This window comes from Haemaphysalis longicornis, unplaced genomic scaffold, assembly GCF_048455015.1.
Source record: "Haemaphysalis longicornis isolate Haplotype H1 unplaced genomic scaffold, Haemaphysalis longicornis Haplotype H1 scaffold_5, whole genome shotgun sequence".
NCBI classification, from domain to species: Eukaryota; Metazoa; Arthropoda; class Arachnida; order Ixodida; family Ixodidae; genus Haemaphysalis; species Haemaphysalis longicornis.
This window is the reverse complement of record NW_027526385.1, coordinates 113,710,381-113,725,226: the sequence shown is the minus strand read 5'-3', so window position 1 is coordinate 113,725,226 and position 14,846 is coordinate 113,710,381. Positions and strand designations below refer to the sequence as shown.

At 48.2% G+C, this 14,846-nt stretch overlaps 1 protein-coding gene and 1 long non-coding RNA gene across 9 annotated transcripts in view; one reads left to right on the top strand and one right to left on the bottom strand.

Annotated features, from left to right (window-relative positions):
* LOC144138694 (uncharacterized) overlaps positions 1-14,846 on the top strand; it is a 57,917-nt gene that overhangs the window by 17,254 nt on the left and 25,817 nt on the right. For all 8 annotated transcript variants that reach the window (XR_013315941.1, XR_013315942.1, XR_013315943.1 and 5 more), the window contains one exon: positions 11,439-11,531. This is a non-coding gene — a long non-coding RNA (uncharacterized LOC144138694). The remainder of the gene's footprint in view (positions 1-11,438; positions 11,532-14,846) is intronic.
* LOC144139376 (uncharacterized) lies at positions 6,656-9,300 on the bottom strand. The gene has a single exon (XM_077671741.1). The coding sequence runs from the start codon at positions 8,848-8,850 to the stop codon at positions 7,267-7,269; it is 1,584 nt and encodes a 527-aa protein (XP_077527867.1). The 5' UTR covers positions 8,851-9,300; the 3' UTR covers positions 6,656-7,266.

Below are 14,846 nucleotides of genomic sequence, written 5' to 3'. Positions count from 1 at the left end.
ATTGTTAACTTCACCGAAGGCATGCCGACCTGCATGCTGCAGTAAAAAAAAGTGTGTGAAAAATGTGGGCACAGCTCTCATCTTCAAGAGGACTGGCATGACAAAAATGCCACCCAGAGCTCATGAATCCCAAAAGACAACACGCGACACGATGCATTTGCTGCCTGGTTCGATTCCCGGCCACGGCGGCCGCTTTTCTGATGGAGGCGAAAAGCAAAACCGCCCGTGTGTACGAGATTTCGGCGCACCTTAACTCTTTCGGGACCGCTCCATAGGCGATCGATCACATATGATCGATGGTTTCGGGAGCCTGCAGAATACAAATTTTCGCTCGATTTAACACCTAGCGACATCTAGGAGATAGTCTGAAACCTGGAGTTTTCTGTTCTGTGAAGTTCCTTTTTTTATCGCCAGGTGGCAACGCATCAGATATTTTATTCTGACGGGCAGTGGTTTCGAATGTAAACAAACATGGCGTCATACTCGCGCAAGCGCGATAAGAAATCCGCCTCGTCTCGTCTCGCATATCTCTGCCTTCTACTGTGGATTTTAACGATGAGAGTGGCAGTGAAGAGTCGGAATGCGGCTTTAGAGATCGGATTTCAGCTCGAGTGAGGTTTCGGGTGTCGATCAGCCTGGAACATCAAATCGCGCTCAAAGGTGGGTGTTCGTTTTAGTTTCAATTGGCTCTAGAGTAGGTTTGTGCGCTTGAAATATGTTCTGGCTGGTTTATATTTGTTCGCTAGGGTGTTAACTACCTATGGTAGTGATCTCCTGCCACCAGCGCAGAAACTGGTCAAGTTTTCGCCGAGACGAGAGCCAGGCGTGTACCGGGGCGACGACGTAGCCAAGGCCTTAGTGCCAAAGAGATCACACACAAAACAAAAAACGAGTTACACCTAGCCGCATCAAACTTTCGCGATAAAGAAACAAAGCATTGTGTTGGATTTTGTATATCCTGAAATAATTTTATTCTTTATTAATGTTTTTATATTTGCGCTTTTTTCTATCTTTTTCTTTAGTTTTTTTACGAAGTTCTTACTTTCAGATTTTTTCATGGTTCTGTCGTCAGTGTTGAAGGAAAACTTGGTATTCTATGTCAAAGAACATATAATTAGCTGCATTTTGGTGTATGCTAAGGCAGGATGGTGCCTTTGCTTTATGTAATAAAAAATTTGTACCGAGACCTCCCTTTTTCATCACTTTTTGCGGCGGTCCCGAAAGAGTTAAAGATCCCCAGGTGGTCAAAATTAATCAAAAGCCCTCCACTGCGGCGCGCCTCATTGCCTGCATTGCATCGGCGCGTTAAACCCTACAGTCAATCAATTAGCAGCCTGTGCACAGCATGGGCAAACCCGGCGTGCAATTAGTTCTCGCTCGCCATGAGTGCACTAGAGAGTGCACTCTAAAGCTGTAGGTTCTGACTCGTTGAATAAAATTGTACTTGCCAAAACCTTGGTGCCGAGAAAAATTGTCTGGAATGCAATTGAGTATGCACTGTTTGATGATAATGGCACTGTCCAACCTCACTGGTGCTTCATGCTTGGGAAGTTCATAGCATTGCCGATGCACCTTGAAAGATGTGTATCTCACACAAGGTCACGATGTGTGCTGGGGAATCTGAGTCTGCACTTAAAAACTTCGTGGCAGGGGGCAGCTGGATGAAACATAAATTATAGTCATAGAAAGAACTAAATATTGGCAATGTAAATTGAACAGAGATTCATCTTTAATGTCTTCTAAGTAGCATTTATTTATGCCTCCTCAGAAACGTCATTGCAGCAACCAAGCACAAGTTCACAAGTTCTTGTACTGCGAGACAAGGCTTGCTCAGTTTTTTTTAGTATCCTTTCTTGTACAAGATTCTAACCTGTTTTGCTGGCTAGAAGCTTACTGTGTTAATAACCGTGGGATAGAACAAGCTGACAACGTTCCTGTGAGAGCTGTGGCACTAGCTGGAGAGGCACCGGCTTTTTTGCCATTCACTGTGCTAATGTGAGAAAAGCCTTGTGTGCATTTCTCCTGGCAGCTGCCTGGAGTCAGTGGGGTGCCTGAAGTAATGAATCAGTGCTGGGGTAGAGAAAGTTAAGCAATTATCACAATGCAGACCTCGATCAATAGCTTAGCTATCGGTTTGTAAAGGTCCAGTTAAGATAGGAGGGAATTGTAGAGCATTTCCTGGCACGAAAGAAAGTGTATTTTTAAATGTGATGACATTTCTCAGAAAAGTGTGCTCTAGCAGTTCGTGGGCATTTTGCTTGCAAACGGTGGTGCGTTCGTGCTTCCCATCTTTGGGATAGTGCATGGGCTGCTGCTATCCTGTGAGCGCCGCAGCAAAGACGTGAATATCGCCGGCTGGTTGTTGTTTTTTTTTTTGATGTAAACACATTATACAGCTACCCTTAAATGGATATTGCAAACCTTCCTTAGAAAGCACATATAAAAAAGAAACATTCGAGCAAGCTATGTTTCTGCAGTACAAATAAACCGGTGGCTTGAAAGCCGTAAAGGTGATGCTCAGTGAAACACTGCTGCTTATAGTTTGTTCTTTGCAAAGCAGTATTTCTGGTAGAGGAGTTCTGAATGCAGGCTGGCTGTAATTTTAGAGCAGTCATAGTTGTGAGAGCATTCAAGTGTGAGAAGCTGCGGCTTTCTACAGCGCTGTGAACCTCTTAAAAATAAGTAAATGAGCTTGGAAAGTGCCGTGCTGCTGAACAATGAGTAGTCAGATGCATTCACGCATTTTCTGTTTAGGCAGAGAATAGTTTTTCTACCTTCAGTTGTAACGCACCCGCTGGTGCCTGCAGTGAGCAACTATTGATGGCCCCTTCTTCCCATCCTCCACCCCCCCCCCCACACATGTATACGCCTTTTTTGGCGTCTTTCTTTGTCAACTACGACTCGGCACACTGCAATTTCTGTGGCTGCAAAGCTCGTGCGAGCATACTGAGTTTGTTACCTGCCATGTCTGTGGCCTCAGCAATATTGTGGCCGCAGAGTACAATTAAACCTCGATGTAATGAACTTCAATGTAACGAACCACGGAACTTTTCGTAACTTCAAGTGTATGCACACCATGTATTTTCACGCCCTGTGTAACGAAGTCCCGTTTGCCGGAATTTCAATGTTACGAAGTTTTATGGAGAACTAAACACAAAATTTTAGTTGTAGGAGTAGATTTTGGGAGACGCAAGCGCCGAAATCGGGTCTCAATAAAACACGGACGGCCACATGGGCCGCCCAATGATCCGAGCCACGGAGTCCGTGAGCAAGCTCCTTGCCTACAAACTGCGTGGTGCGCATACACGGCTGGCGCACTGTTTCTGCCGGAGCTTAATCGTCCATGCGGCATCAGCGTGAACCGCATGAAACGTTTTGTGCACGCAAAAACGCGCCTCGCAAGCCACAGGCGCACTGCAGCAGCCGTGGACACCACCCGGGCGATGCGGGTAGCTCCAGCGACCGCTTCTAACCGCTCACAAGAAACGCAATTTGAGGGGCAAACTAGTGAGCATGCGAGAAAAAAAGCCAATAACGTGGACGAAATTTTCACTCTAAAACGGCACACGCGCCGCTTACGAAAGCGCCCATCAAGTATCCTGCGCGGTGGTAAGCCTAATAGTCTCTGGCGGGGACGCCGCATGCTGCCGCTTAGCCCTTCGTTCGAGTTCGCTCATGCTTGTTGGGCTCCATCGTTCCAGCAAGCATTTGTGAATCGTTATGAGCCTTGCGCGCGCTTTTTTTTCACTCTGCCTCGGCCAGAAAGGGACTCGCGCTGCGCAGATTTTCCGGCTGTGACGGCTGCGCGCGGCAGTGGGAGGAGCCTGACCAGTTTCGCCAAAGGGGAGGCGCGAACCGTATGGCGGGAGCTTCGACGCGCTCAGGGATGCTGGCTGGGCCCGCCAAGGACGATTGGGCTTACCACCGCGAAGGATATTTGATGGGTGCTTTCGTAAGCGGCGCGTGTGTCGTTTTAGCCCACGTTATCCGCTTTTTTTTTCTTGGATGCCCCTCTCGTTTGCCCCTCGAGTTGCGTTTCAGCGAGCCGTTAGAAGCGGTCGCTGGAGCTACCTGCATCGCACGGGTGGTCTCCGCGGCTGCGTCAGCGTGCCTGTGGCTTGCGGGCGTGTTTTTGCGTGCAGAAAACGCCACATGCTGTTCACACCGATGCCCGCGCAGACGATTAAGCTCCGACAAAAACAGTGTGCCAGCCGTGTTGGCGCGCCACGTTTTCTTTTGCAGGAAACGTTTCACGCGATGAACACTTCATTACAACTGTGAATTTCAATGCATTGAAATTTCAATGTAACGAAGTGAATTACGAATTTTACTGACTTCGTTACATCGAGGTTTAACCGTTTTACAATCTAGGTAACTGACCATTCATAGCCCTTGTGCAAAAAAATTGGGCTGATTGTTTCTTATCACGCATTCTTTTTTTTTTTTTAAGGTCTACACTGCGAGGACACCTATGCACAGAATTTTGCGTGGTGCAGGTTTTGTATTTTTATGATAGAAGCATTCTTTTCATATCATTCGCACAAACCTTTTTACTCAGTGGCTGCTATGAGGCTTTTGATCTTGGTGATTATTCAAATAAATGCTAATGTACTGCGATGTGGCTGAGGTGCACTGCAATAATTTGATGAAGTTACAGGTGGGGAAATTAGTATGATACTTAAGAATGACAGAACTGTGTCAAGTATTCTCAAAATAGACATTTCATCGGCCTTCTTTTTCCAACTGAGAGATTGAAATAATACTCATGCCAATTTTAACACACACTTCAGTTGTTTATGTAATGAGTAAAACTCACCTGTTAATTTCCCACATTGGACTTGGGACACTTAATCTCAATTAAGTGACGGTGTGGTGACAACCAAAATATTTGAATATTAAAACAGTTGTGTTGACTTTTTGCCAGAACTTCTAGGGCTCCATGTCAAACTTAACAATATTTTCTAATGATAACATGAAGAACAAACAGCTACAATGCAGTTGCATAGGGAGAGCAGCATAAAATGAAGGAAAGCTGTTTTGCAAATGGTGGGGATGTTGCACCATTCTTTGAATGGCTCTTCAACTGCATGGCAGCTTTTAAAGTTGAGAGAATCACCGGCAAATCATGCCTGGCATTCCCTCGGAACTCCCTGAGGGTTCAGGTGCGCTTGAGTTGCCCGCTTCTACTCAGCGTCAGCGCCTAAAGCAAGAACTAAAGACCATGGCTATATCATTTTGCATGTAAAACACTGATAAGCTTCACAAGGTTTGATCAGCGATTCCAAAGATTTTCGCTGCTGCCTTCCAGTGTGTCACAGGGCCCGTGCCATATTATAGTGTGGGGAATAGTGAAAACTTCAATCTGCCCCTTAAAAGAGTGCTGGCACAAAATTTCAAAGCACAGGTGACTACATAAAAAGCTTTCTTTGTAAATGGCGATACCCCTCAGGAAGTTTAACCTGTAACTGTCTGGCATAACATATTTTAAGTCAGTTTTAATATTTGCGTGCTCAAAAGAAGTTCAGGACAGATTTCCTATTGACATTGACATCAGTGTGATGCCATATCAGAGTTTCTTACAATATACACTAGAGAGGAATCTGGCGCTAGCGTCTATGCGGCTCACATCAAGGCCGTCTGTGTCGTCATGGACCGCCATTATACATCGCGCTCGCCTTAGTTTCATCATTGGCTTGGATTGAAACGTTTTAGTGACCGCAAATTTAAACAAAGTGCCACAATAAATGCAAAGAATAGTGTGCAATTATATCAGTAGAAAATAAAAACAGGCTGTTTTAAAGCTAAAGAAAAAGGAAGTAAAGCGTATTTTTGCGGGAACGGTTGTGCCTGCTATTCTGCAGGCCAAGGTTGTAGTTACGAACAAGGTTAATATTGGGGGGGGGGGGGGGGGGGATTCATTAGAGGCTCTGATTTTGTTAATTTTGCCATTATAAGTTGCTTGAAGAATTTGGGAAGTTTTTTGAGCGTGCCTATTAAAACGTTGCCTTCGTGGTGAAATGGTGCACCGACCGCCAACTAGTTTAACAAGAAAAAAAGAAAACATGGAGTCAAACAGAAGTGCACGATGACAAGATAGGACGCATAGAAGCGCCCGTATCTGCCGCATCCCCGTGGTCGTATCTTGTCTTCGTTTGAAGTACGTTTTGTTTCTTCGTTTTGCCAGCTGCAAATTTCGCGGCGCCGTATTACCCGCTCAGTCATGCGTCCTTCGACTGTGGCATGGCAACGTCAGGTGCAATCACGCACTGCCTGCTGTTTCACCGAGCACAGCTACCACAGATCTGGAAGAATTTTGGCTTCCTTGTAGCTCGTAAACGTGTTAATGCACAGTGAAGAAAGCAAATCCCAATTGCCGCTTAAGAATCCAATTGTCGTGCCAAGACCAAGCCAAAAAGGGGGGTCTTCTCATGAACTCCCACGACGACATGGCTTACAAGGCACAGTTTCCTCTCTAGTATACTTACTAAGAAACTCTATGATGCCATATATGCCTCTCCCCAAATTCCCGAAGTCGGGTCTCCCATGGTGTATCCAAGGTGTCCTGCTGCTGTTGGGCCGCGCTGCTCTGCCGTGGGCATCACGTTGGATGCCCAAAATTAGCACAAGCATTTTGTGTCAGTACTCCTGAGACGCTACTCGAAAACACTTTTTCTTTAGTTTTCAAGTTAGGGTTTTCCAAATTTAGCCACAGAGACATTTTTTCTTGTAGATTCCAAAACTGTTATCAGATTTTGTGTGGCCTCATTACTTTTAAAGTTATCATACGTGCAATAGCGAAACAAGGGGATTATTACTCTCGCTTTTTCGACATCAAAACTTTTGTGTAGATATTTGTGTAATAGCTTATTATGCCTGTCATGAACCACTGTGTGCACTTAAGAGGTTAAAATTATGAGAAAAAAAGCTGTTACTACAAAAAATGAACAGATCTGCCAAACTTCTTTTTTTCAGGGTTCCTTGTATGATTTCTTGGCATGTTTTGATTGATAATGGACATGTATCATAAATCAAAATAGATAACGGCACTCTATACACCTTGAAGAATGTGTGTGCCAAGTTTCATCGCAATAGGACAATTTTAAGGGGATGAAACTACGTGAGTGAACTGTGACCGTGGCCAAAAATTCCAAAATGAGAAAAACGCGTTTGAAAGTTTGAAACATGTTTACTAATTAGGGTGCACTTGCAAACACTCAAAAGTGTGTCCAATGCACAGGCAGTATGTCCAGGAGCTGGCCACAGTGATTAGAATTCGCCCGCACTGTACGTAACTCCTTCGCGGTCCTTCCGAGCGGAGTCCTGTAGGCGAGCTCTCTTGGCCGATGTGCGGCGGTAAGCCCTCGCCTCAGCAGTCTGTTGGGCATTCATCTTCTGAACGCGCCTCTTGTCGCTGTAGTCCCCCAGGGTGGTCAAGCTTGCTGGTGGGAGGACACCAAGCTCCTCCAGGACCAGCTCGAAGCTTGCATGGCCCCGGTTATACCAGAGCACAGCAATGGCTGTGGCAGTCTCCACAGCACTCCGGGAAGCAAACTTTGTTTTGGGGCACAGCAGCCACACCTTACTATTGAAAGACTCAGCAGCGTTCTGAGTTTTCCCTTGAAGGCATCGGGCCAGCAGCTTCTCGTCAGAAAGGCGCTTGTGTATGGGCAGCAGTGCCCGACCCTGTGCCTTCGTCAGAAGTGGTGTATGCTGTGGTGCAGGCTCGCCCATTGCTTCAGCACACTTGTGCTTGCACCATGATTCTTGGCCTGGTGGGCAGAAGTTGTGGCTGCCAGCACCATCAGTGGAGCAAGAGTGAAAGTATGACGCCCATATGGCAATGTACATGTCCCGAAGGTTGCCCCTATTGCTAGTGATGGCGATCTGATAATATGTCTGCAGCTTTTCAATGGTGGCAGGCTTGAGCTTCTCGCCTCCGGGCAGTTGTGTCGGCAATTTGCGTATGGCAGTGCCTAGGCGCTTTGCAACATGATTAGTGCAGTCCTCCTTGCAGATGGCATCTGCACCATACACCTTGGCGTCACAAACTCCGTTGTACGCTTTGCTGTCGCCATCACTAAGAAATGTTGTGAAGCGAAGTGGAGACTCGTACAGCAATGTGCGCTCCCATATCCTTAGTGCTGCTTCGGCTTCCATGCCATGAGAGGAGCTGTCGGTGTTCTTCTCACAGACAGGTCTGTGGTAGGCCTGCCAGATTTCCTCTTCAGAGCCGATGTCGTTGTGTAGACTGCAAGCGTGGCAGTAATTCGACAGGACTTCGAAATCTAAGCACAGGCCGGTGTCCAGGGAGATAGCCGCGCCGACTCCGTTATGGCTTTTATGGCCTCGTTTCTGCCAAGTTCCGTCATACATTACGGCCACGTAACTACCATCAACCACCTGCTTTGTCACAGCTCTTGCCTGGTTCAAATTTTCGGTTGCGGCCCTCATAGCAGCATCGTGAACCTTCTTGCTGATTGCCTGGAAGGTTTTGTGGTGCATGGGCTTTGCCAGTCCAACAATCGCACAAAACCGCGAAAGCTGGTCATGTCCGATGCCTATGGCACGCGAGGCTACGACAGCTTTCACATTCGCCGCGAAGCTATCGCGCGAGCTCCCGTTGCCGTAGTGCACCACCTCCGCGCAGCCATCAGATGCTGCGGCGGCTTCGCCAGAGGCAACACGCCTCGACGTACGTGTCGAAGTGAGAACACAAGACGCGCACTCACTGTTCTCACACCGCAACTCGAGATAGGACGAAAGTCCTTTGCGCCGTTCTGCCACCTCGCGAACAACAAGTTTGTGTTCACGGCAAGACAGGCACGCCGCTCCGCCCACAAGTGCCGTCATCGCATCGATGTCGCACAGCACTGTTGACGATGCGCCATCACGCGCATGCCTTTCGTTCTTCTAAAAAAACTCCAGTTTTTTTTGTGAGGCGCTGACGAAGTTTGCAGCAGCATCGAGGCCGCCGGCGAAGTCGTCGTCGCGATCGTTGCCGACGCTGGGGTTAGGCCTAGACCTCTCCGGGCCGTTCGCCTTTGCGGCAGTCTGACGACGCACTTTACGACGTTTTCCCACATACTTGTTTATCGTCCGGTACTTTTTCACCTTGTACACCTGCTTTCTGGCAGGATTCATCGCGTAACTAATCGAATAAATCCTCGCGAAGTTCAGTTGGCGATGCAGCGCGGGGCCGAAGCGACAAGCGGGCGCTGCGCTAGCCAATGGCGCGCTCGCTCCGGCACCACGTGACGTGCCGCGCGATTCAAACGGCACGCAGGGGCGCTTCCATGGAGGAAAGAAACTCAGGAGAGGCCCCTAGCATCCCAATGCATTGCGAAAAGTGTGGAGGAAGTGGCGTCATTTTTCTTCAGCCCATGGACGATGTTGCTTACTTGTTTACAACTGCGGCGGCCAAATTTGGGCAAATAGAACGGACAAATTTTTAAGGCGCTTGGTATGTGGCTGCCTCGCAACGCTTGCAAACCAGTACAGTCGCTACGACAAACGTTTTTAGATTAGGCCAGTTTGAAAACTCGGCCGTCGGAGGCGTCTGCGTTCGCCATCCCGCGAGCCTGTTGCTATGACGACGACAAACGCTACTTTGCCAGGCTTAAGAGCTGAAAAATCGTCCTTCTATCTCAAAAACGAAGGCCGTTTTTCGATTGAAACTTTGGGTGAGGGTTAGAATGGGCAAAGTGAAGGTGAAATCAACCCCTTAGAATATGACATCGCACAGAGAAATTAGCGACGAAGCTGTTTTCGCTGCGAAGCGGGAGGGCAGGGCGACGCCATGTTAGTCAAAAAACCGGAGACAGCAAAGGATGATGGGATAGAGTGCTGGGCTCCATGGGCTCAAGTCATGGTGGGACTCGGCTTCACAAATGTGACGTCAGGGCCTCTCCTAACCTTTTCTTTCCTCCATGGGCGCTTCAAAAAACGCTTTTTTATAGTATTTTTTCTTTCCGGACGAGACTCTGCGAGACTGCGATTGAGAGAGCATGGACAACTCTACCCGCCTCAGTGATTACAAATGGCGCATGGTGCCGCTGCCTCGATGTAAAGGGGGTGGAAAAACGTTGATTTCGGCAGATTTCAGCGATTTTTTAGGTCGCCGGGGCTTACTTAAATGCATTTTTCAGTAACTTCTGATATGAATTACCGATTGAAATTTATTTCTGGTAAACATGAATGTTCAAAGAATCGAATACGACTGAAAACAAAAAAGTGAAAATTTCCGAAATAAAAAACGCGATTTTTCGACCCGCGTCTCCCCTTAAACCCTGATCCTTCATTGATGGCGCCAGTGTTTTCTGTTGAACAAAATTGTCGAGAGCCATGAGCTACTGCCCGGTCCATAAAAACAATATGTTGTCGTCTTGGGTGAAAAGGAAGGAAATGTCCAAAACAGGCAAAACACAAGACAAAGAAATAAGTAGAAACTTTAGCACTTATGTTTTTCCTTATTTATTTCTCGTATGTGTCTCGCCCATTTTGCATTCTAGTCTTTTTCAACTTGGAATCTACTTGGCCTAGCCTCAACCCTAGCTAGTCTTCATGGACCCTTCAATGAAATTACAAAGGGTTTAATGGGTTTGTATGCTTGCGGGATGCATGCAGAGGAGAGACCTTGCATATTTTCATTCACTTCGAATTGAACAAGTAGTGACAGTTAAAAATTATTTGCAACGTTTGCTCAATATTAGTTTATAGCAGGGGTCAGAAACCTTTAAGGTGGAGAGCCGGGTTGCATGCAGCAGACACCGAGGGGGCCGGAGGGCGCACTGGTTGGGAGGGGAGGGAGGCTTTGCAGGCAAATAAAATTTTTTTTTTAAATTGAAAGTAGTGTACAAAACTGGAATAGAAATCGTTATCCTGTTTATTTTCATCATGAACCTAACGAGCTTTCATGCTAGTTGAGGTTGAAGCCGCCATGTCGGCCATCAGGTAGTAAGTGACAGAGGAGAAGGGGGTCTACCACTGTGCCGGGGGCCACATAATACTGCCCCGTGGGCTGCGGGTTGCCAACCATTGATTTATAGCATTTTTGTATATCGTCTCAGTTCGTGATGCCTTCACTTGTGGCAGGGATGGGTGGCATATATGGAAACTTTCTGGCTGTTTCAAGGAACCCAACGCAGGTTTTCGCGGTTAGGTCGACAAGCATGCTGTCATTATGTTGCGACACTTGTGAGAGGGAACCGCTGTGTCAGAGGACCTGTTTACAGACAAGTTTCGTGGTGGTAACAAATTCCAAAATTTTTATGGCTGCTCCAAAGATCCTAACAAAAGAATGGTTTTTACAATTTTGTTAGTTTGTGACCCTGGTGAGCATTCAAAATGCTTGCCCAATTTTTTGCTCGTTTTGGTTGCTTGTTTATTTTTTATTCGCAAAGTACCGTATATTATAATGTGTGGTGTTCTTTTTTTTACAGTGCCTGGCATGAGCTCTGCGCTACAGATCCTGCCACAACTGCTGCAGACAAGAGTGGGGGAAATCTGTGCGTCACTGCTGCCAATCTCACAAGGTTTGTAGGCTTTCTGCATCTTAAAATCGAGGAAATTGACGTGCAGTTTAATAGGCTTGAGGCAATACCTGCTGTTACTAGTTACTGGTGGGTTCCTTGGCATGGCCATCAAGCACAGTTTGATTCCTTTGTGTTTAAGGTTATTTCAGCCACTTACAAAGACGTGTTTACCGAGTTGGTGCATCTTAACAATACTTGCACTTGGCGTGAAATATGGACAATAACAGAGAGAGTAGCTCGCGAGAACAGGCAACGACTAGCAACTAACTTTTAGGCAGCTTAAGAACACGCATAATTGCACGCCAAAGTTACGTGGCTCCACTTGCATGTAGAAAAAACTTTGTGGTGAGGAAAATTCACAGCCTAATAAATACGCTCAGGTACCGACAGGTCATAACAAACTATATGGTTATGGGGCGATTTGCCACAGGGGATTGTGCGACGAGTTCCCGTGGAAGAAGAGGACGAGGTGTGATGGTTGTGCTTTCCTCAGTGTGCACCAGCAGCACCCAGCCTCTTGTGTTTTGAATATTGCAAATACATTTTTCTACGACATCCTCGCCTCGTAACATCTTGTGGTGGAGGTGCGGGGCCTTCTGAGAAGACGCGGTCGCCAGATTTCGTTCACCGAGCTTCGCTCGGACGACCCAGCGGCTACTGCAGCCATGACAACCCCGCTTCGCAACGAGGCCCCAGCGGCTACTGCCCCTTTGACAAGCCCCCACATCATTTTGTTGCACCCCCGGGACCGACCCTCCCTTCTTCTATGGCACGGCTGACGAGGATGTGGAAGACTGGATCATGATGTACGAGCGCGTCAGTGGCCACAACCGCTGGAATCAGACCATCATGCTCGCCAACCTGTCTTTCTGCCTCAAAGGTACGGCCCAAACATGGTTTCTCATGAATGAGGCACAGCTCACCAGCTGGGATGTTGTCAAAGAAGACCTCAAAGCCATTTTTGGGACGTCCGCTAGTGGGCAGCTCACAGTAAACACCAATCTCGCTTCTCGTGTGCAGGGCCCCACTGAGTCGTACATCGCGTACATCCTCGACGTACTGGCCCTTTGTCACAAAGTTGACCGACAAATATCCGAGGAAGACAAAGTGCGACACGTTTTGAAGGGGATAGCGGACGACGCGTTCAACCTCCTGGTTTTTAAGAACTGTGACGAAGTAGACGGTATTATCGCCGAATGTCGCCGCTTTGAGCAGGCGAAAAGCCGTCGCATTGTTCAACATTTCACACTACTTCCTAACACGGCTGCGACCTCGTCGTGCTCCGACAACATTTTGCTAACACCAGCGCAGTTCCCTTCGACAGGGGCAGCACCGACTTCCGAAAATGTGATGAGAATAATGCGTCGTGAACTTGAGGCCATGGCTCCAGCCGGGGTTCAGCCTAACCAACCACCCTCCAATGTGCCTGCTTTACCCTTGATACAAGCCGTTGTACGCGACGAGCTCATCCATCTGGGATTGCAGCCTATTTGCGCCGTCGCTCATCCAAATGATCGCCCTGTTCCTTCCTTTCAAGCGCCTCGATGCGACAATATACGGCCGCGCTTCCGGTACCGCAACCCACATGAATGGAGGACGCCCGATGACTGGCCAATTTGCTTCAACTCCTGCCGAGCCGGCCACGTCGCCCGCTACTGCCATAACCGCTTGTTCCAATCGCGCCCGACCCACTTCTCCGTGTACAAGGACGAGGGAAATCGACGCTTCTACACCAGCCGCCAGATGCCACCACCCAACTTCTCGAATTCTACCGACAGTCGCTGGTCCGGTCGCTCGCTGTCACCGCAGACCCCTCAGTCCCGTTCGCCCCGCCGCTCTTCCTCACCATACCCACGATCCAACCAGGAAAACTAGACGATGCAGCGCCCAGAGGTACCGCTGCATTTTCCCGATGACCCGAAAATCCTCTAACAACGCTGCCTGCCGAAAAGAACTTGTTAGACGTTAAAGTTGATGGTGTCCCTGTGTGTGCGCTGATAGACACAGAAGTGCAGGTGTCCGTGATGAGTGCGCAACTTCGCTCCCGCCTGTGCAAAGTTTTGACGCCAGCCACTTTTTGTCTCCGAGTCGGTGACGGAGGAACTGCTGCCATCGCGGGCATGTGCACTGCACGCGTCACGATTGCTGGTCATGATACCTCTGTCCTGTTCACCGTTTTAGAGCATTGCACCCATGACCTCAACCTCGGCCAATATTTTCTGTCGGACCATTCTGCGCTGATCGATTGTTCCCTTGGACTCGTCCACCTTGACCTACCCCTGTCGCCAATCACAGTCGATGAACCCTTGCCCCGTCTGTGCTGCCTCGAAGACACCCGTTTGCCGCCTCAAGCTCTTTCTTGCGTACCACTGTGTGTATCTCCCTTTGTTCCTGATGGCGATTAGTAGGTCATTTCTCCAATACCAGCCGTTTTACTGGAGCGCAACGTGACCCTCCCCCACACAGTCGCCACGATCACGCAAAATCTCACATCTCTTCTCTTCCTAAATTTCAGTTTTTCTACCCAACTTCTGCCGCAAGCCATCACTCTGGGCCTCCTCTCCCCTTTAGAGGGATGCCACGTTTCTGCATTGGCCGACGATTGCCAATGAAATACTGGCCCTCATATTCCGGACGCGACTGCCCCGACCGAACGTTTTGCTAAAATGTTCGCCCCAGATTTGCTGCCTGCCCAAGCCGATCAACTCTGCTGCCTCCTGGCTGCCTTTTGAGACATTTTCGACCTGAACAATCGCCCTTTAGTGAAAGCCTCGTCAGTCACCCACCGGATCAACACCGGCAGCGCAAGCCCCGTTCACAAACGCCCTTACAGTGTCTCTCGTGCAGAGCGGCAAATTATCCAACAGGAAGTGGATAAGATGCTAGCGAAGGATATCATTGAAAGTTCTTGCAGTCCATGGGCCTCTCCAGTAGTGCGGGTGAAGAAAAAAGATGGCACATGGTGGTTTTGCGTCGATTATCACCATCTCAATGCAGTCACAAAGAAGGACGTGTATCCGCTCCCAAGGATAGACGACGCCCTTGACTGCCTTCACGGCGCTAAGTATTTTTCATCCATTGACCTTCGGTCTGGATACATATTGGCAAATCACCGTAGATGAAATGGACCGTGAAAAAGCCGCCTTCATAACACCCGATGGTCTGTACCAGTTCAAAGTGATGCCATTCGGCCTTTGCAACGCTCCAGCCACATTCGAGCGCATGATGGAGTCGCTGCTCCAGGGCTTCAAGGGGTCCACCAGCCTCTGTTACCTGGATGACGTTATCGTATTTTCTCCCTCATTTACTACCCAT

Bases quoted from the DNA above. Each gene is read 5' to 3' on its own strand.
- LOC144139376 (XM_077671741.1), bottom strand. From the start codon at position 8,850: ATGACGGCACTTGTGGGCGGAGCGGCGTGCCTGTCTTGCCGTGAACAC.